This window comes from Carettochelys insculpta, chromosome 11 (assembly GCF_033958435.1).
Source record: "Carettochelys insculpta isolate YL-2023 chromosome 11, ASM3395843v1, whole genome shotgun sequence".
NCBI lineage: Eukaryota > Metazoa > Chordata > Testudines > Carettochelyidae > Carettochelys > Carettochelys insculpta.
Genome location: NC_134147.1, coordinates 48624539 through 48646916, shown reverse-complemented (window position 1 = coordinate 48646916; position 22378 = coordinate 48624539). Strand labels below are relative to the sequence as shown.

Below are 22378 nucleotides of genomic sequence, written 5' to 3'. Positions count from 1 at the left end.
AAGAATTTGACAGTTTGGGCCTGTGGTGGAGGCAAAACACCTGCTGCCAAGTTAATGTTCCTGGGCAAATAGATTAGTCAATTCTTAAATGTCCCCCTTTGTGAAGGTGATTGAATTAAAATGGAGAATGATTGTAGCAGTTTGAGCCAAGTTAGAAAAGGACTATTTTTATGTATGTGAATTTGATAAGGGGTTTGGAGTCTTACCACTGGTAATACTTGGCACTGAAACCTTAAATTATTGACATAATTTTGGTATCTACTGATATAATACTATGCTGATAGAATAAATGTAGAATAGTTTTCTTAGTGGAGAAGCAAGAAGAGTGAGCATAAAAACCCTACTGTGATTCAGTAGCTTTTTAAATACAAAAATGAAAACTGTTGTTCTTAATAGGCTGGCGAATCCGCAAGAAGTATTTCTTGATGAAGAGTAAGAATCAACCAAAGGAGCGGCTAATGTTAAGCTGGGTATGCTGGCATCTCAAATTTCATCCTACTTTCAGGTTCTTCAGGATAGTCAGTTACAAATGAACTGGTCAAACCAGCCTTATAAAACTCCATCTGTGTGGATGACTGCCTTTGTCCCCAGCAAAAGTCATAAATGTTTTAAGTTCAGATATTACTTTAGTGAAACCTAGCTTCATGATGTTTTATCAGATACTGCATGTGAATAACAGAAAAATGTAAATATGGGTATTTGGGATCCAGCTCTAAGTGGTTAAGTGAACCAGTTGTGAGCTAAGGAAATGTAGCACTTTAAAGACTAAGGCTATGTCTACACTAGCCCCAGACTTCGAAATGGCCATTTACATGGCCATTTCGAAGTTTACTAATGAAGCGCTGAAATACATATTCAGCGCCTCATTAACATGCAGGCGGCCGTGGCACTTCAAAATTGACACGACTTGTCCCGACGGGGCTCCTTTTCAAAAGGACCCTGGCTACTTCGAAGTCCCCTTATTCCCATCTGCTCATAGGAATAAGGGGACTTCGAAGTAGGTGGGGTCCTTTCAAAAAGGAGCCCCGTTGGGGCGAGCTGTGTCAATTTCGAAGTGCCACGGCTGCCTGCATGCTAATGAGGCAGTGAATATGTATTTTAGTGCTTCATTAGTAAACTTCGAAATGGCCATTTCGAAGTTTGGGGCTAGTGTAGACACGGCCGAACAGAATGATTTATTGGGTGATGAGCTGTGGGTATGTACCACGAAAGCTCATCACTGAATAAATAACTTTGTTAGTCTTTAAAGTGCTACCTTTCTGCTACTTTGTTTTGTTGGAGTACAGACTAACAGGGCTACCTCTGTTACAGTTGTGAGCTAGTTTAGTTTCCAGAATTTTTTCTTTTCAGACTGTATAAAGTGTTACCTTTCGTTAGCATTTTCTCTTGTTTACTCTTTAGAGGTAAACTTTGCAGAAGTAGCTGTTTTAATAACTTGTGAGAAAATTAAGTGAAAATCATTCTATCTTTTTGTCTATATATTGTGCAGCTGATGATGCCTTACTGTTTGTGTTTATTTGTAGGCCGACTTTGGCCCTGATAAATATTTGTCTGACAAAGACTTCCAGTGTGCTGTGAAACTTCTTCCTTCTTTTTCTGTGAGTGTTACATTTTAATTCTTCAACTGAGCCAGCCCAAAACCAAACTTTAGGAGCACTAATCCCAAAAAAGTGTTTGCAGTCTAATGTAAAAATATCATGTACTTACAAAAATGCTTTAATCTGAAGAGAACAAAGCCTTTGAATGCATAGTTAAGCCTCGTGCACCTTGGTGAGGTAATGTGCAGCCACCCAAGAAAGTGGTAACACCAGAACTGTCAGATATGGCTGTTTTGCTTTTTTTCCTATCTTTCATGATACTTGAGTTAGCATCAACTTAAAGTTCCAGGATTTTCAGGCTGTCAGAATAGTGCTGTCTACATTTGATAATTCATCAGAGATGTCCTGAAGGCGTAATGGATATTAGTGAAATGTGTTTAGAGTCTCTGTGTTGTCTGTAATCCGTCAGTAGTCTGGAGGCGCAGGCTGAGGAAACAATAGAGGCAATGCTTTTAGCTCCTATGTAACAAGGAGCAAGCACTACATTGGAGTTGGGCAGATTTACTGCCATAGTGTCCTCATGGGTCTTTGCCTCCTGTGATGATGATGACCAGAAGGCTGCTTGCATGTGTGTTCAATGATGTGGGCCCAATGGTCACAACAGACCCCATGAGGTTCTGCAAAGACCACAGATCAGATAAGGATAGAAGGTACCCGGCTAAGTTTATTGTGGAACAAGGCACAGTAACAGGTGTCAAACAGGTTCTGCTGAACTGCTGCACATATGCACCTGCTTCAATGGACTGACACAGTCCGTGGGAATTCCTCTGCTTGTAGGTCAGACAAAAATGACACCCCTCCCCCCCACCAAGACACCAGGTTATATACAGTTACAAACAAAGCACGCCTCGCTGCTGATGTATCAGGTTGCCACCCTCAGTCATTGTCAGGTTACGACTCTCTGATGCTATTTAGGTACCACCCATCTTCCCTGTACCTTGTGGTTTGGTTAAATCATCTCTTATCCATCATGCAGTCATTGTAGATCCTTTCCTGAACCTGTGTCTGTGAGGAGTAGGTACCAAGGCCTTTTTTAATGAGCTGGTGGTACCATCTGATTTCGGATGGTACCAATTATTGTTCTGCACCTGGGCCAATTACCAATTAATGTTTTGTACTCTCAGCCTTGTCTGTGCTGTGTTCTATTCTCAGGGGCTTGATTTTTTTTTTTGTTCACAGCTTAGCTTTGCTTTTACCCGTGTTTTCTCCATTGTTGCTAGGTCTTGAGCCTCAGACTAGGCCTGTGATGTATGGACTTAAGCCTTTATCTTACTACGCATGGGGCAGAATTCAATAGTAGTAGCTCTGTCTGAATAAGGAATGGTATTTGGTGACTCTAAAGGAAGTCCTGCATGGCTTGTCTCAATGTTGAAATGTCTTTTGTTTTTTTTGCTGCATCACCTTGAAGCTAATTCTTACAGCCAAAATTTTGTAAACCTCTTAAAGTATGTCTGTTATTTTTCCAATCATGAAAGGAAAGTTGTCAGCAAAATTAAGTAGTGTCTACTTGCACTGATCTCATGGGGTAACTATGTTAGTCTATAGCTGCAAAAACAAGTTGTCCTGTGGCACCTTGCCTCAGGATGCCTCATTGCACTTGCTCTGAGTTACTCTAGGGAGTGATTAGTTTCCGAGAAAATCCATGAAATTGAACTACCTCATGTGCAATTCTAGGGCCTGAGCCCACAAACCCAGGACTGACTTTATTCAACTTAGAGACAAATGCCATGTCTATACTTGGCCAAAACTTCAAAATGGCCATGCTAATGGCCAAATCGGAGAATACTAATGAGCCGCTGAAATGAATATTCAGTGCCTCATTAGCATGCTGCCAGAAAGTGCCGTGTTTCGCTTGAATGTGTCTCATCTGCATGGGGGTCCTTTTCGAAAGGACCCTACAAATGTCGAAATACCCTTATTCCTATTAGCTGCATGTAGGGCCCAGTCCAGCTGTTACTGAAATGAGTAGAAGGAGTCCTGTCTATTTCAGGGTACGTTTGATAAAGTCCTTGCTACGATGGCCCCTTGGTTAAGATTAAAACCATGGTACGTAAAGCAGCTGTGACTACAGAATCTGATTTGCAATTCTGTTAAACAATGAATTGAGATGCATGATATTATTTCAGGATGTATCTTCTCTTTTAAATGAATCTAGCATGAATTTACTGTGATCTACATTAAAATGTATGTTGTTTCCTGATAGCTTCTTCTTTTGACAGCATCCCTACATTTATAAAGTCATTTTTGCCACAGCCAATGACTCCTCAGCACTGGTAATTAGACCATTCAATGAGAAGGGAACACTAAAGGACCTTATCTATAAGGTACTGTAAATTGGTTTTGATTTTTTGAAGAATGCTCTGGCATGATTTGTTGTAACACATCCTCTAAAGACCACAAAGTGCTGTTTAGGTTTTACAGCTGAGTAAATCAGGAGTCAGGTTTTCTTCTGTATAACTGCTTATTAGCAAACATGGCGTTTGACATTTTAATTACTAATGGTGTATCTTTTTTCTTCAAAGGCTAAACCGAAAGACCCATTCCTGAGGAAGTACTGCAATCCCAAAAAAATTCAAGGTCTTGAACTTCAGCAAATAAAAACATTTGGGAGACAAATACTAGAGGTAATCCCTTGCATTGTCTAAAATGCATTTGTGTCTAAAAAGATAATCTCCCCCTAGGTAACAGCTTGAAAATATCCTCAGAATTAACAGCTTAGATTGGCTATGTTTACACTAGCCCAAAACTTCGAAATGGCCATGCAAATGGCCATTTTGAAGTTTACTAATGAAGCTCTGAAATACATATTCAGTGCCTCATTAGAAAGCTGGCAGCTGCGGCACTTTGAAATAGACGCGGCTCGTCCAGATGGGACTCCTTTTCGAAAGGACCCCGGCAACTTCGAAATCCCCTTCTTCCTATCTGCTGGGAAGCCTTATCAACCCTTCTCAGTGCTTTTACAGTAATTTTGGAAGGAAAAAAAATCTTACTCTAGGAATTAAGAGGGGTGCTCCTTCAAACTGGAATTGTTCCAAATTAGTAAATTTTACAGAAAAAACAAGTTGAATCTCTCATAGTTGCTGCACTTTACATCATTGAACATTTTAGTCTTCCAAAAATTGGTTTAAAAGCAAATATTTGATTTTGACTCTTCTCTGATGTTTAAGAAACAGTAGCTAAATCCCTCTTATTAGGCTGTTACTCCCCACCACCCAAGAACTCTTCAGTCTGTGTGCTGGTAGTGGTTAAACCAGAGTAATTTTCATGTATGGTGAGTGTTTGATGGGTACCAACTTTCAAGACTCTCTTGAGTTAAGATCATATTCCATAGGCTGATAGTACACTATTAACTTATCTCATCTTCTGATGTTTTCCTTAGCTCAGTCTATTTTATCTCTTTTTAGCATTTGGTGTTGAGAAATCAGAAATGTTGGCAGTAGTGTTAGGAGCCTCGGGGGTAAAGTCTTACATAACAAGCATTATTGTTACACTGAACAAACTACTTGTAGGTCTTTTAGATACATTCCTTTCCACATGTGAGGCTGAGGCAAACTTCCGTCATGTGAGTTTCTGTGTTTGTTGTATAGGAGACTCATGTTTTTCCTTTTCTGGCTATTACCATTTGTCAAATGTCCCTTGCCAGGGCTGAGATTTTAGAGGAAGTAAATACAGACCTTTCATTTTACTTGTGCTCATTCCTTGCTCTAAGCTGTAGATCATTTCACCCAAAAGATCTTTGTCTCTTCTTGGTCCTTGATGTCCTGCCCCCTATCTCTCCCATTGTTTCTGGAATGATGAGGTGAAGCAGACGCTTTTGGGCATTTTCAGAAGCCCTTTGGGGAGCCTGGTGTAATTGTGGGGGAGGAGAGTAAACTCCCACAATCAGCTGAGAAACTCCCATAAGCTTCTGGAGAAGAGTAGTACAGTTATGCATCTCTCAGGGTAGTTGATTTACAGGGGAGACAGGATGGTTGAGATCCAGCCTCTTCCATGAAATGTTAAAGTCCAAGTGCAGCAGAATCTGATTGACGTGTCTGGCGGAAGTTGTTCGAGTGGAATGTGAGAACATGGACCTCCAGACAAGGGGTGCACAAAGTGGGGTTGGACTGCTTTGGTGGCAGGGGGCATGACATTTCATAAGGGGGGTACACCATGATTGGCTGCTTGGTGTCAGGCTTATCCATCTCATTCAAATGTTGAAATAGGTTAGTGTTTATGTGTGCGTATTCACATTTATATACCGATTAATAATGTTTTTATATTCTACATGTTTTCTTACACATGCCAAAAGGTTTTTTTTTGCCATTTTTGAACATAACCAAAATTCCATCAGTGTGGATTACATTAGATAGGTTGGGGCGGAGGGCCCGGCTAATGGCTGGGAGAAAAAATGGGGCCTGATTGTAAAAAGTTTGCTCATCCCTGGTCTAGAGCTTTGTGGATTTGGGGGAAATATCACCTGAGGCATAGAGATGAGTGTGATCATACCGGTGGTGCCAGTCCCAATCTGTGTGTGAAGAGCTGTAGTTGTAGTACAGGGCTTGACTCAGACAGTGTGGCTAGAACAGGGCAAAGCAAAATTTGGCCCATGGGCTGGATGTGGCATGCCAGGCTGCTGGATCCAACCTATAGGTGCAGCAGGAGCTTCAGTCAGGCTCTCTGCCTGCCGCATCCCTGTGTGCTGCTCAGGCCAGCCAGTTGCTGGGCTCTGTTTTTGTCTGTCTATAGCTGTAAGGCAGATGGTACGGGGGAGAGAGACTTCATGTGCAGGCCCTGCCCTGGAGTAAAATCTTGCAGGTCTTATTGGCTGATTTATGGCCAGTGGGAAATGCCCGTTTGAAGAGCAGGCACACCTGGAAGAACCCTTCTCTCCCTCCCACCTCTCAGGCTTCCAGCTATTCAGAGGCATATGGCCCCTTCTGGCTGTTCTGAGTGGCCAGCTGGGGCATGGAAGGCAGAGGACCCGCTGGCCGGGAGTCACCCAGGTTAAGGGTCTCCTGGCTGGAGTCTGCCTTTGGCACCCCAGCCCCTCCTTCCCCATATTCCTCTGTCCCTGACCCCTCCGACTCTGCCCCCAGTCACAATCTCCTTCTTAACCCAAACTTCCTCCTAGATCCCACACCCTCTCCTGATCCCAAGCACTCTTCTGTACCTCCTCCATTAATGTAATGGAAGAGTGCAGCCCTTTACCACTTTCCAGATTCTTGGAGTGCTCTGCCCCCATCAACAATTATTACCCACCCCTGAGTTAGAAGGTGAGAGCTGAATGGGGAAAAATGAAGGACCCAGGGTTGGATGACCGTATGCAACCATTGAGCATTCTATTAAGTACGCTTCAAACATTGTCTGAAAATCAACGCAGCAGACTTCCTTGCAGTGACATTTTCTTCTCTGATCTTTCAGGTATTAAAATTCTTACATGAAAAAGGATTTCCTTATGGGCATCTACATTCTGCCAATGTGGTGTTGGATGGTGATACATGCAGGTTGCTGGATCTAGAGAACTCCTTGTTGGGACTCCCATCCTTTTATCGATCTTATTTTTCACAATTTCGGAAAATTAATGTAAGTCACTTAAAGGGATGACCTAGATGTTTCATACATGTAAGTTCATCGTAGATTTGATATGGTGCTTGGCAATAAAATATTACCCTAGTCTATCTGTCCTTGATCATGACCTTAATGCTGTTGTAGAAAGTATGACATCTGTAGGCTTTGCTCAGATTAGACTGTATCCCTGGAATGGAACAGAGAATGTTCTTTTGTTTTTTTTAAAAGAAGAATGAGTTGGAGGAAATATGTAGCTATCTGGTTCTCCAAAGCTAATAAGCCCAACGGCATTCGTGTGTGTGTTGCAGGTTATTTCCCAGCTACAGATTATACATCACAGTATGCTCTGTGCCTGCAGAGAAGCTAGACCTGACTTGCCTTTTGTTGAGCACTCTGTCCTATTCTAGAGTTTGCAGGCTTTTACCCAGTATGTTGCTTTGCCCTTGAGTACTCTTTGTACTAAATTACATAAGGTGTCACATGGGACAGCCACTGACCTTGTTTAACAATTGTACTGAGTTGCCAAAGAAGCTGACAAAAGTTCATGGTTTGTGTTAACCCTTGGTGCCATCAAAATTTACTGAAGTCTTAGCCAACAAGTAGAGCCACATTTTATGTCGGCTACTGAATGTTAAATCTAAAATCCTCTTTTAACACTCACTATGCTAAGTTAAACCCACTGCACTAAATTCTCTGGTATTTTGTACAAATAGTTCTTTCTGTGGATTCTTTCTTGTTATAGCTCAGTGGTTTGAGCATTGGCCTGCTACACCCAGGGTTGAGTTCAATCCTTGAGGAGGCCATTTCGAGATCGGGGCAAATAGATGTCAGGGATGGTGCTTGGTCCTGCCAAGAGGGCAGAGGACTGGACTAGATGACCTCCAGAGGTCCCTTCTAGTTCTAAGAGATGTGTGTGTATTTATTTATTAGCTGCCTGGAAATCAGTGGTGTATGTTGTGTGAGCATGTACATTAAACTCTTTGATATCCAGCATCCACGGGACTGGGAGGTTGCCAGATAATCAAATACTTTGGATAATCGAGAATACTCACGCTGGGTGGGAGAGCAGAGGATTCTGCTGGCTGCACTCAAATGCAACATGGAGGGACTCAGGGCAACACTGAGAGGGCGTCCCCCCCATGGGGGTGGTGAGTTGCTCTGCTATGTGCAAACCCCAGCCCTGACACCACTTGTCCTGCTGGCTGCACTCAGAGCAGCATGGAGGGACGCAGAGTGGAACTGAGAGAGCCGCAACCCCCTCGCTCCCAGGGTCATTGCTCTCTCACGCTCTACAAACCCCAGCTCTGATGCTGCTGCTCCACACTACTTCCTGGTGTCCACTGACCAGATCTGCCCAGCTGTGAGTCATGCTGGTTATTCAAGTGTGAGAGTTAATCAAATACTGGTTAAACAAGAGTTTACTGTACATTGCTATTAATAAATTTATATCTAGTGTAGTAAACTTTGATGTTTACTGTTCGAATAATATTGGGAAAATGTGCTTGTTCAGATTTCCTCAGTATTATGGTTTTCAGAAATGCTATATTTATTTTGTAGTAATAAGGACTGTGTGAACAGAAAAACTTGTCAGTTCTTAAGCTGTATTTGTCACCCCTCCACATGCTTTATGAAAATTGGCTTATGAATATGCATACTCGATGCTTTATGCAAAACAGTCATGTAACCTATTGTTCAAGAGCTGGCTCCCCAGCCCTGGTGGTGACTCCCTATCTGCAGCTCCTCTGGCACTGCAAGCTGCTGCTCCCAGCTAGGTTCTGGCTGACAACCAGCAAGCCCCTGACCCAGGCTGCCAGGCTCTCTCATCCAGCAACATCTGTGGTCCTGCTGGACCTAGGATGTTGCCAGACCACAGAGTACTGGATTTCATGTAGTGATACTTTAGGAACTTAAAGGCTGGGTGATCAAGTCAACAACCTGTGAATGATTTGGTTTTCCTCTGAGCTCAAACTGTGGTTGGTTCTACAAAGACGTGTGACACTCACCTGATACTAGAACCCACTTCGGATCTAACACTTTTCCAGTCAATTTTGAACTGAGCACAAAGAATTCCTGTCATGGGCAAAAGGGATATAAAGGGGGAGCAAAACAATAAGGAGTCACCAGATGCCAGGAGAGACACCATTCTGCCCCCACTTACCAGCTAAGATGCCGGCTAGAAACATCTAAGGCTGCATCTACACTGCAAGATAAAATCAAATTTAATTCAGTTAGCTTGATTTTTTTTTTTTTTTTAAACCATGTGACTGTCTTCACTGTAAAGACCATTAGCTTGATTTAGGGAGCACTCATCTTGAGATTACAAAATCGCAGTTACCTGATGGGCATAGCATCAAGCTCAAATTCAGAAGTTAGATTAAAGGCAAATATGGAAGTGCCACATCTTAAAAGCAAATTTATTCGCCTCTAGAGGTGTCCAACATGCAATCCCTATTGCCCCTCTCAATACTCCACTCTGGCCACTGCTCTCCAGTAACAGGAAGTCTGTGAATTTCCAAGCGGGAGCAGTGAGCCTTTAGCTGTGGACTCATGTTAGTATGAGAGCCTGAGAAATGTGTCTGTCTGTCGGTCTGTCTGTCTTTGCTATTAGCACTGTGAGCACATGTGCCCATTCAAATAGCCCCTGCTGTGAGTTCACCACTGTCTGTACACTTAGAATCATAGAACAATCATAGGTCTCTTCCAGCTCTATTGTTCTAAGAAGCCATCAAGTCCAGCCTCCTGCCCAAGGCAGGACCAAACCTCATCAGATCAGCCCAGCCAGGGCTTTGTCGAGCTGAGACTTAAGCACCTCCAGGGATGGAGACTCCACTGCTTCTCTGGGTAGACCATTCCAATGCTTCACCACTCTCCTAGTGAAAAAGTTTTTCCTAATGTTCAACCTGGACCTTCCCAACTGCAACTTGAGACCGTTGTTCCATGTTCTGCCATCCGTGACCACTGTGAACAGCCTCTCTCCAGCCTCTTTGCAACCTCCCTTCAGTAAGTTGAAGGCTGTTATCAAATCCCCCCCTCAGTCTTCTCTTCTGCAGACTAAACAGACCCAATTCCCTCAACCTTTCTTCCTAGGTCATATGCTCCAGCCCCCTAATTATTTTGGTCACCCTCCGCTGGACCCTGTCCAGTGTATCCACATCCTTTGTATAACTGGGGGCTCAGAACTGGACACAGTACTCCAGATGCGGCCTCACCAAAGCAGAATAAGAGGAATAATCACTTCTCTGGATCTACTGGTAACGCTCCTCTTTATGCAACCTAATATGCCATTAGCCTTCTACCATGGCACACTGTTGACTCATGTCCAGCTTCTCGTCCTGTACAACTCCCAGGTCCTTTTCTGCAGAACTACTACTGAGCCAGTCGGACCCCAGCCTGTAACAATGCTTGGGATTCTTCCGGCCCAAGTGCAGGACTCGGCACTTGTCGTTATTGAACCTCATCAGATTTCTTTCAGCCCAGTCTTCCAGTATGTCTAAGTCACCCTGGACCCTATCCCTACCTTCCAGTGTATCTATCTCTTTCCCCCTGGCTTAGTGCCATCTGCAAACTTGCTGAGGGTGCAGTCCAACCCCTCATCCAGGTCATTGATAAATATGTTGAACAGAACAGGATGCAGAACCGAACCTTGGAGCACTCCACTAGAAACTGACTGCCATCCTGACATCAAGCCGTTGATCACTCCCCACTGGGCCCGACCTTCTAGCCAGCTTTCTATCCACCTTACCGTCCATTTGTCCAATACACATTCCTTTAACTTGCTGACAAGAATATTGTGGGAGACCATATCAAAAGCTTCACTAAAGTCAAGATAAATCACATCCATTGATTTTTCCGCCTCCCCCCCCAATGCACAGAGCCAGTTACCTCATCGTAGATTGATCAGATTGGTCAGGCGTGACTTGCCCTTCATGAATCCATGCTGACTATTTCTGATCACTCTCTCCCCTCCTCCAAGTGCCTCAAAATGACTTCCTTGAGGAGCCCCTCCATGATTTTTCCAGGGACTGATGTAAGACTGACCGGCCTATAGTTCCCTGGATCATCCTTCTTCCCTTTTTTAAAGATGGGCACTACATTTGCCTTTTTTCCAATCATCCGAGATCTCTCCCAATCTCCACGACTTTTCAAAGGTAACAGCCAAGGGCTCATCAATGACATATGCCAACTTCCTCAGAACCCTCGGATGAATTAGGTCCGGGCCTATTGATTTATGTATGTTTAAGCTTTTTCAGATAGCTCCTAACCTGTTCTTTCCCTAGCAAAGGCTGTCCACACTCATCCCACAATGCATCACTTATTGCTTTAGCCTGGGAGCTGTCCTTGTCCGTGAAGACAGAGGCAAAGAAAGCATTAAGGACTTTAGCTTTCCCTCCATCATCTGTCACTGGGTTACCTCCCTCATCCAGTAGTGGCCCCACGCCCTCTGATCACCTTCTTGCTAACGTGCCTGTAGAAACTTTTCTTGTTATCCTTCACATTCCTTGCGAGTTGCAATTCCAGTTGCACTTTCGCCTTCCTGATAACTGCCTTACATTCTCAAGCTATACGTTTATACCCCTCCCTAGACATCTGTCCAAGTTTCCAGTTTTTGTAAGCTCCCTTTTTGTGCCTAAGTTCCAAGGATTTCCCCAGTAAGCCAGTCTGGTCTCCTACCATATTTACTTCTCTTGCTGCGCACCGAGACAGTTTCTTTTTGCACCTTCAGTAGGGCTTCCTTTAAAATACTGCCAGTTTTTCTGGACTCCTTTTCCCTTCATGGTAGCATCCCAGGGGATTTTGCCCATCAGTCTCCTGAAGGAGCCAAAGCCGCTGTTCTGAAGTCCAAGGTGTGTAATTTACTGCTCTCTTCCTTCGGTCAGGAACCTGAAGTCTACCATCTCATGATCACTGCTTCCCATGTTGTCACCCACCTCTACTTTCCCTATTAGTTCCTCCCTGTTTGTAAGAATCAGGTCGAGCCGCACACGACCTCTGGTCGGGTCCTTCAGCTCTTGTATCAAGAAGTAATCCCCAACATTCTCCAGAAATTTCCTGGACTACTTGTGTACTGCCATATTGGTCTTCCAAAAGAGGTCAGGGTAATTAAAGTCCCCTATGATAACGAGAGCCTGCAATCTGGAAACTTCTCTGTTGTCCAAAAAGTCTCATCTACCTCATCATCCTGGTTTGGTGGCCTGTAGCAGACACACCACCACGTCTCCAGTGCTGCCTACACCACTGAGCTTGACCCATAGATTCTCAACAGGCTTTTCTCCCTCTGTGTAGTGGAGTTCCGAGCAGTCATAGTGCTCTCTTATGTACAATGCAACTCCTCCTCCTTTTCTCCCTTGCCTGTTCTTCCTGAACAGTTTATACCCTTTTATGACAGTGCTCCAGTCATGTGAGTCATCCCACCAAGTCTCTGTTATCCCAATCAAGTCATAGTTCTTGGACTGGGCCAGGGCTTCTAATTCTTCCTGCTTGTTACACAGGCTTCTGGCGTTTGGTGTACAACCACCTTAGATAACTTATTATTTTCTGTGCTGCCTAGTGTCAGCCCCCTGCCCCACTGTACCACGTGTCATCAAGGCTGTGCTGGGGGTTGTGCCTTGTATAACACGCTGAGAAACTTCTTTTCAGCAGTTTAGTTTTGTGTGGCAACCGCCTTCCCTCCCCTACAGGCGCCACACAGTCTGGGTCTTTCCCACACTCAGTCCCATTACATGGGAAGCTCCAAACCCAATAAAAGGATGTGCCTGCCGTCCGGTGCTGACCATGCTACTAGTCACACATTTAGGGCTCCAAGGGCTGGAAGGGTATTCTGGGCTTTGCTGCTGCCATGGGGAAGGACCACTTCAACCCCCCCACCCTTGCCTATACTGGGCATTGCTGCTGCCAGGGAAAAGTCTCCCCCGGTGGCTAAGAAACATGGGGACCTTTGCTGCCATCAGGTAAAAGCCGATAATGGGGATTTGTTGCCGCCGGGAGGAAGTCTCAGCTGTGGGGGCTGATTTCCCTATGCAGGGACCATGTCTACTGGGCCCTCAGCACTTGGCTTGTTTCTTTTTTCATACACAGTTGTATCTTTCTTCTCACTTTAAAAAACAGTCCAGGCACCTGTATTATTTTCAGGGATCACATGTAATAATGGGAGGTGGGATACTCGGTGGATGGCCAGTTGAGACAGCAGTTGTTGCACCCATGTTGGCAATATCTATATAATGAGTAGCAAAACCAAAAATTCTCTTTCTCTACACTTTTCTATCTTTTTTTCTTCTCACTTGCAAATATAGTCCAGGCTGCGTATTATTTTTCAGGGATCGCATGCATGCAGTGATGGGAGGTGGGACACTCAGTGGCCAGTTGAGAACACAGTTGTTGCACCCATGTGGGCAATATAATGGGATGGGAAACGAAAAATGCTTTTTTCCTAGACTTTTCTATCCTCTTTCTTCTAACTTTGAGGGGCCCTGCATTATTTTCAGGGGTCAGCATGTTTTCAGGGATCAGGAGGGGAATGAGGAAAATGCAATGTGGCAAGATGACATCAAGACCATTGAGCATACCCAGAATGCTATGGGGATGAGAGAACTGTGGAATAGCTTCCCAGAATGCACTACTGCAACAGTTGATGTTAGACAGTTTGTGTTTGGCTGCGATGACTCAACTCTGTGGGGAGCACGTGGGAAATGAGGATGCTCAGATTTGGACTTACAAATTCCAGAATTAGAAAATCAATACAAATTTGAATTTGTCTTGTAATGTAGATGCAGCCTAAGACCTGAAGAGGAGAAGGGATCAGGCCCAAGTTAGGAGGCTGCTTAGCTTGTGAAAGAGACTATAAGCACAACTGTTTTTAGGGTAAGAATTAGCATATAACAAGTTTTAGTGTAGTAGGATTAGCTGACATGTTTCATTTGTTTAGGTTTAGAAACTTACTTTGATCTGTCCAGTTTCACTTGGAATCACTTAAACCCTACTACTTATACTTAATAAACAAAAGCATTTCTATTATCAAGCCCCAGTGTGAATAATTGTTACCAGGGGAGCAGCCACCGTGTGGAACTCTTTCATTGATAAGGAGAGCTGACCTTATGAATGTTTCCTATGTGAAACTTGTACACAGAAGAAGTTGGATTTATTTGGGGGTTGGGTTCTTGGATGCTGTCAGTGGCCCTGTAGCTCTTCCCTCCCAGAGCTGAGCTGGTTCAGCATCTGTGTTGCTCTGAAGGGGTGCAGTTACCTCAACTCTGTGCCTTGGCTGTGGGAGACTAGAGCTTCTGACCCAGCAGGGTAGGGTTGTGGGGAACCCCAAGGAGCAGGAAGGTGGGTGTCAGTGGCTTGGTCAGCAGACTGGGTGACAGCTGCCAGGGGACCCCTGTGATCCAACCTGTTCCAGTATTGTCATCTGCAATGGAAAATGGATTACTTATGAGGGCTTATTTTATCAGAGGTGCCATTTGGGCTGGATGCAGCTTGTATGCATAATACTGTTCTTCCCCTCCAAATTCAACACAGGCAAAGCTTGAGAGGAGGAAAGTTACGTTTATCAATGGGGAACTCAGGCACAAAGAAACCAAGTGATTTGCCCTGGGTCTCACACAGAGCTGATGGTGTGGAAGTGGGAATTGAACCCCTACCCCAGTCCTGTGCGCTAACCACATTTGTAAATATTGAAACTGAAATGTGTAAAATTATTTGACTCTACAAACTGAGCTTTTTCCTTTCCAGACTTTAGAAGGGGTTGATGTACATTGCTTTGGTCACTTACTGTATGAAATGACGTATGGGAGACCTCCAGATTCAATCCCAGTGGAGAGCTTCCCTCCTGCGCCATCAGCATCAGTCGGTCAGTATAATACGGGGGACAAGTATGAGGGGTAGCTGTGTTTGTCTGTGTCTTCAAAAATACCGAGCAATCATGTGCCACACGACACCTCATTTGGTTTCATATTACTGGGGAGGCCTTTAGCTTCTGTTTAAAGTAACTTCAATTGTGTGCATATTTTAACAAAGGACATATTAGAATACACTAGAAGCCTACTTAAAATGTATAGTGGCTTTAGAAGGAGAGTTCTGAGGGTGGGTAATTATTTACTAAGTCAGCTACAATAGAAAGTATACCATAGCTGTGTTTTTTCTGTATTGTAAGCTTCCTTTTCTTCTAAGGAAATATATACAGCACATAGATAACGTTGATTTGCTTTGTCACTCATTATTTACTACACAGTTTTTCTGATCATCTGGTGAAAGTAATATTTACTGCTCTTGAATTGTGTACATGCTTGCGCTGTTTTAATTGCAAGATAAGGTAGGAGGTATTACACAATTTTGCCTAATTTTTAATCCCAGAACAAGGAAATCAGGGTTAGCAAAGTGTTCCTGCAGTATAAAAATCTGTCTGCTCTTTTTCTCCACCCACTTCCCTGCTCCCCACGACTTTCTTTTTTTAAAAGTGTCTGTCTTGGAATCCATACTGTCCTGTGAAGCCGTAAAGAACGGTATGCCCACTGTCTTCAAGCTATTACAGATGCCGTAAGTGCTTCTTGTCTTACTTTTTGTAGCCCTTATAGCTTTGCCCATATTAATATAATTAACAGTACGATTTGTGTGCTCTCTTCATTCCTAATAAATATTTGAGGAGGGATAACATCCCCCAAATGAGGGCTTTAATGGTCTAACTTGACTTAATGTATATCTCTTGTGAAATTTGATTTACTGTTCCGATGCTTGCTACTTTGTAGCCTACAGTACATTCACCAACAAGGGGGATGTTTTTCCTTTATATGAAGGAGTTCTGATTTTCAGTTGTAATCAATAAACACCCATAATACACCTCCTGTTTCCTTTAAAAGGAGAAAAAAATGGTGTTTATCAAAAAATCCTGAGTGGAAATCCTTCTCTGTAAGGCTTTGTCTATAGGGAACAACAATGTGGAGTATGGAGGTGAGATATCTGAAGTGCACTTTCAACTGTGCTAGGGAACATTACAAATATTTTTCATTACAAAATACATTACTGTAATCAAAGAAAGCCCTGAAAACATGTTATTTTGTACATCTACATAAAACTCAAAAATTGAAAAAACAAAAAAAAAACAAAAAAACAAAAACCCCAAAAAGACAATAATTAATCCTGACAAATGTAAATCCAGTTTATGGGTGCTGTTGCTGTCATAGCACTCACCATTTATGGATGTGTGGCAGGGTGATGGAAACATATCTGACATGCGAGGCTTTGCAGGTCGCAGGTCCTTCTAGAAGTGGTCCTGCAACATGATTAGCTCCATGCTAGTGTTCAAAATAGGGAATGGGCAGAAGTGAAATATTCTGCCCTTTTAGCGTTATTGACTAATCTCACAGTGTGTAGCTTGTCCCACATTTTGGGGAGTACTGTTGAATTCCATATTCTTTGGTGGGAAAGGGTCAGTGAAGTCCTGTCTTCTGTCGTCCTTATTTTTTTTTTGGGAGGAGGAGAAGAAATAAACAAATCTGACAACAGGGAAATGGTCTAAGGCTTTATAGAAGTCCTGAGTTAGAGAACTTAATCCCTATCCAGTCTGACATGAGGTGTGCTGTACGTTACTGCGCTCCCTGTGTGTTCAGCATGCTGTGGAGTGTGTAGGTTCTTGGTTCATGTACATGCTAATACAATTAAAGTAAACCTTTTGCCTCCTTGTATATAATAATAATCTGTAGAAAGAGTCTGTTTAATTTTGCAAGGTCACATAATTAAAAAAGAGTGGGGCAAAAAGAAACCCATATGTTTAATTTTTAAAGGAACGTGGACAGCTTCATCACATTTCTCTGAATTTTCTAAGTGTCTGGATCTGGGGTGTTGGGGTAAGCTCATCACTTGTATAAACATGTAGTGATCTGCAATAGTGTCTTAATTCTAAACTATTTGTCATGGGGGATTTAACGCTAACATTTCATTGGACAACCTCCTAGTGCGTTCTTAAAAAGAAAGAGAACATAGCTGGAAATGTTACAATATTTCTGTTTTCAGGCTAACATTGTCCTCCCCGTGCTCTGAAAAGAGAGGATTAATCATTTGCATTGTTGCTGCTGTTACATGAGAGTGAATGAAACATTGTTTTCCTTGTTCAGTTATTTTTAACTGGAGTGTTAGGATCCAGGTACATGGAAATGTGAAATGTTACTCAGAGTTCTTTCAAGTTCTTTATTGCTTTGAATGGTAAGATATAAAGACGGTGCAAACAGAGCTTTTTTTCAGAGAGTGGAGGGATCTTTTAGATACAATATCCAAAAAAAATCTCAGCCCTGACCCCTGTAGTTCTCATATCACTTTAAGCAATGGGAGAGTTGGCTTTGGGGGATTCTGTGTGCTGCCTGACTAAATCTACCTTGGTTGAGCTGCCAAAGTGCTTCTCTTGGTCTTTTCTATGCCGTTAGCTTGTCATGCTGTGTTCCATGTTAATGGTGGCTACATTTCAGCATGGATTGCTCTTGGTACATTAACAAACAAGTCCTATGGCACCTTTATAAACTGAACAGTGTACATTGGTACATTATGACCCTTCTAGTGCCAAGACCTGACAATGAGCTCAAAAGCTTCTCTCACCAAGTGAAGTTGGTCTGATAAAAGATATACATCATCCACTTTGTCTTGGTGCAAAGAACAAGTAGCAGTAGAAATAGAGGTGGTAGGGCTGTAGTCTCTCCTTGGTCCTGTCTGTCTCTTGAAAACACACCAGCCTGAACTTTACTCTCCTTTCAGATTGTTCAGTGACGTTCTACTAACCAATTGCGAGAAGCCACAGTTGAAGGTAAAAGTGAGCAACACTGGCATATCATGAATTGCTGCTGATTTGTTCTTAGGGGGCTGGCTTTGGGCCTCGGAGCTATCCAGCTGAAATGAGGCAAATGAGGTGTGGGCAGGAAGATACCTGGCTATGTTCAGGGCTGCAAAGACCCCAGTGCTACTGTTTCCCTCAGAAGCACATCCAAAGGGAGCTTGTTCCTGGGATTCCTTCATTGAGATGGCCCAGAGAGCGCCTTTTAAAACAAAAAAAGAAACCTCTGTTAGATTTTTCTGAAGGATGATTTCAGTTGTTGCTCCTTATTAGGATCACTGGCACAAATGGTAGCGAGGCTGCTCAGCACTGAATTCTGTCCTTCAAAAGATGAGTCACTTGTAAGTTTTGGACCAAAGATGTAAACTTCCTGATTTTCTGTAGTGGTTCTTGACCATAAGATAAACAAATGGGAACTTAATAAAGTTGTGCAGGAGATTCAGGACAAAACTGACATGCTTTGAAGAGACTGTAACATAATACAGCTCCTGCGCCAGGTCTGTTTTACCAGTTACTTGCCATGTGGATTGTGATAGCAATGGTGAGAGCAGACTCCTGCAGGACTGAATGCAACAGTGATCTGAATGCAAGACTGATTGGAACCTGCCCAAACCGTAGTTGGTCATAGTCCAGCCTGTGGCAGTTTAGGTCTGAAAGAGCTGCTTGATAAATGTTGGCTCTAACACCTCCATCAGACACCACGTTTTGACCTCTGCTGAAGCTTGTAACCAGGTTTGCAGGGATCAGTGCTTGGAGAAATCCCAAGTGATCTCAGGAGGCACACAGTTATCTTTATCAAACGATCAGTGTTAGAACCTGGGTTCTTATCATAGATCCAGAAATTCCTCAGATTAAAAGTGGGTGTTTGTCAATGAAGCTGGCTATTAATTCTGCTATTCGCATCTCATACCAAGATCTTTTTCCATCTTTTGCCAGATTCCCACAAAGTTAAAAGAGGCATTGAAAACCGCCAAGGAATGCCTAGAGAAGAGACTCACTGAAGAACAGAAATTGGTAACTTCTGCATTTCTTTATGGTTTTCCCATAGATATTCTTTTACCCTGGTCTTTTAGGCCAAAGATTTTATGATAAATGGTGAAATGTTAAATTTTTGTTAGTAAGATGCAGTCAACCTACTGAGGGGCAGTATGACTGGGAGACTATTGCAATAATAGGTATAAGAAATTGTTCTAGAACAGATTTTAAACTGAATTTTATATGGGTATGTTAAAGGTACACTGCAAATTAGAATACAAGAGTATTAAAATATAAAACAAAAGCTATTTCGTTAACTTGATCATATTTAAAAGCTACATAAACTAAAATCGCTAACAGATATCCAAACTTCCTGCCTTCTGACTTTCTTGTGTGATATAGACCCAATTAATTGATTTTGGTATTTTGGGGGGCGGGGCTGCTGCGACCAGGGGGGTGATGGGAGCTGGGGGGCTTGTGGGGGGGCGGGGGTGGGGGGGGCTGCAACCAGGGGGATGATGGGAGTGGACTGGACCAGGGGATGCAGGGCTGTGGGCTGGAGGGTGTTGGGCATGGGGGGAGGTTCAGCGACAGGGGAGTGGGCGGTGGTGGTGAGGATCGAGCTGGCCCAATCCTCCCTGCCATTTGCCATGTGTTATTTCTTCTTGCTCACATGGTCCTCCTCAAGTCCCTAGCAGGGGCAGCACCAGCAATGCCAGCAGCCCACAGGCACCTGGTGGCAATGTGGACCCCTGAGTGTGATGGCCAGTGGGTGGACTGAGCGGCTTCCACTCACTCATTCTACATGAGATGAGGATCAGAGATTCTTGGGTCCCTGGATTATTTTGGTTAATTCAGATGGCGTATGAGCCATGATTTGGTCATCGACATCCAAGGGAGCATGACTCCTTACGTCACCCCAGAGAAGACACCCCTGTGAGAAAATTCCCTACTGCCTTTTGTGGGTAGGTTCGGGAGATTCAAAGTCTATGGGAGTAAACCCAGACAGAAGATCTGGAGTGGAGACCCTAAGGCAGTTAGCAGGGAGGATTCGTCCAACCTGCTTTCCGGCATCTCCTTGCAGTCACCTCAGTTCCAAACATGCTGACGTCTGTCTTTCCTTTGGATTCAACTGGGGCGACTGAGAGGGGCATAGTGCCACTTGGGCAATGCACTTGCTCCAAACAATAGCCCGGGCAATGCACTTGCTCCAAACACTAGCCCAGGCAATGCAGCATGTAACAGAGTGTCAAATGGAGAGGACAGTCCACCCCTGCTGATAGCATGGAAACAACACAGGAAGTGGCAGTTACAGATTATAAGCACTCCTCAAGTGGTGAAGAGGAGGATGCCACAGGTCGCTTTCATGGGTGGGAGGAGTTGTCGTGCTCCACTGGTTAGCTACCACCCTCCTTAAGCTGGGCAGCCTCCAGTCAATAATGTGCTGAGCTGCCCCATCTGCCCTCCTCTTTGGGTGCATGGGGATAGACCAGAAATCGAAAAGTAGATGTAGATGACATACCTGCCAAAAAATGAAATCATAAATCAAATTGTCTCCAGCTTGGCAGCCGGAATTTGCAGACCATGTGTCTAACTTGAATCTGCCCATGACCTTATGAACACGGACTCAATAGGCAAACAGCAGTCATACATCAACAGCTACACAAATGGAATGTTGACATCACTGCTCTCCAGGAAACCAGGCTGGCAGATGCTGGGTCAGTGAAAGAAACCAACTATACTTTTTTCTGGAAGGGCTTGAGTTCAGATGAACACTGCCTCTATGGAGTTGGATTTGCTGTTTGGAACAATCTGCTGAAATTTATCAATACTCCCACAGCTGAATTGGAATGTATTATTTCCCTGAAGCTCTGCACTAAGGCAGGATATGTGAACATCATCAGTGCATATACACCCACGTTGGCATCATGTGCCGAAGACAAGGACTGCTTTTATTACAATCTTCAGAAAGTTATCAACATCTTTCCAACTGGCGAAAAACTGTACATCCTTGGCAACTTCAATACTAGAGTTGGACGCGACCATCAATCCTGGCCCGTCTGCCTTGGTCATCATGGTTCTGGGGGAAAATGAATGAAAAGGGCCAAAGGTTTCTCAAATTCAGCTCTCAGAATCAGCTTTGTGTTACTAATACTTGGAAGAGTGTCAAAGGTTTCATGGTGCCACCCCAGATCTGGTCACTCGCATCAACTTGACCTTGTACTGGTATGCAGGAAACATCTCAATGCCATCCAAACTACATGCACATATCACAGCACAGATTGTGACACTGATCTCTCCTTAATCATCAGTAGAGTGAAAATTGTCCCATAGAAACTCGATATGACAAAGGAATGCAATAAGCCAAAAATCAATACCCTCAATGCCAGAGGTGCACTGAAATGCTCTGTCTTCGCGAATGAGATCATCTGCAAAATGGAGGACAAACCTGACCAACAAACCATTGATGAGATGTGGTCCATGCTGAGAGATGCAATATACGAATGTGCTAAATCTGCCTTTGGAACATGTAAATTCTCTAACAAAGACTGGATCGATGAAAATGCTGACTTTCTTAGGCCTGTTCTCGAAGAAAAACACAGGGCACATCTGAATAACATAACATACCCATCACAAAGCACAAGAGATCAACTTCGACATGCAAGATCTGCTCTTCAGAGATAATCTAAGTGGTGTGCAAACAAGTATTGGGCTGACCCATGTTCTAATAGTCAAAAGGCATCTGATTTGGGCAACCTGAAAAACCATGTATGATGGATTGAAGAAAGCACTCAGTCCAAACATTACCCGAGTCACCCCACTGAAGCATTTAAATGGACAGGTGATCATAGACAAAAAGCTGCAGATGTCCATCTGGGTGGAACACTACTCAAGTCTTTATTCCCACAAGAGTGCAATACAGCCTGAACTTGACAAACTCATCACAACTCTTCCAGAAATGTCTGAGGTAGATGTAGATCCTATGGAGGAGGAACTTACTCAAACTCTTGATGCTCTCTCCAATGGAAAAGCACTAGGAAATGACGACAGAATCCCAGCTGAAGTCCTGAAGGCAAACAAGGCTGTGCTATTCCCCTTTCTCGATGACTTATTCCTAAAACGGTGGAGAACAGGTGATGTCCCACATGAAGTGAAGGATGCAAACATCATCACTCTCTATAAAAACAAAGGTAACGGGTGACTCCAACAACTACAGAGGCATCTCTTTGCTGATTATCAAAGGCAAAGTATTTGCCCATGTCATTCTCAAACTCCTGCAAAAACTCGCAGATTGAGTCTATCAAAAAACACAGTGTGGCTTCAGGGCTGGCAGGTCAACAATGGACATGATTTTCTCACTTTGACAACCACAGAAAAATGCAGAGAACAAGGAAGACCATTATTCATAGCTTTTGTGGACTTAACAAAGGCGTTTGACACA

At 43.5% G+C, this 22378-nt stretch overlaps 1 protein-coding gene across 8 annotated transcripts in view; it reads left to right on the top strand.

The window, feature by feature from the left end:
* PXK (PX domain containing serine/threonine kinase like) overlaps nucleotides 1-22378 on the top strand; it is a 78083-nt gene that overhangs the window by 35224 nt on the left and 20481 nt on the right. For all 8 annotated transcript variants that reach the window (XR_012646983.1, XR_012646982.1, XM_075005428.1 and 5 more), the window contains 9 exons: nucleotides 397-470; nucleotides 1524-1598; nucleotides 3818-3922; nucleotides 4121-4222; nucleotides 7002-7163; nucleotides 14877-14994; nucleotides 15602-15680; nucleotides 17886-17934; nucleotides 18898-18975. Coding sequence is in view for 6 of the 8 variants with exons in the window: in XM_075005428.1 (XP_074861529.1) it covers nucleotides 397-470; nucleotides 1524-1598; nucleotides 3818-3922; nucleotides 4121-4222; nucleotides 7002-7163; nucleotides 14877-14994; nucleotides 15602-15680; nucleotides 17886-17934; nucleotides 18898-18975 (842 nt within the window). In the remaining 2 variants the exon portion in view is untranslated. The remainder of the gene's footprint in view (nucleotides 1-396; nucleotides 471-1523; nucleotides 1599-3817; nucleotides 3923-4120; nucleotides 4223-7001; nucleotides 7164-14876; nucleotides 14995-15601; nucleotides 15681-17885; nucleotides 17935-18897; nucleotides 18976-22378) is intronic.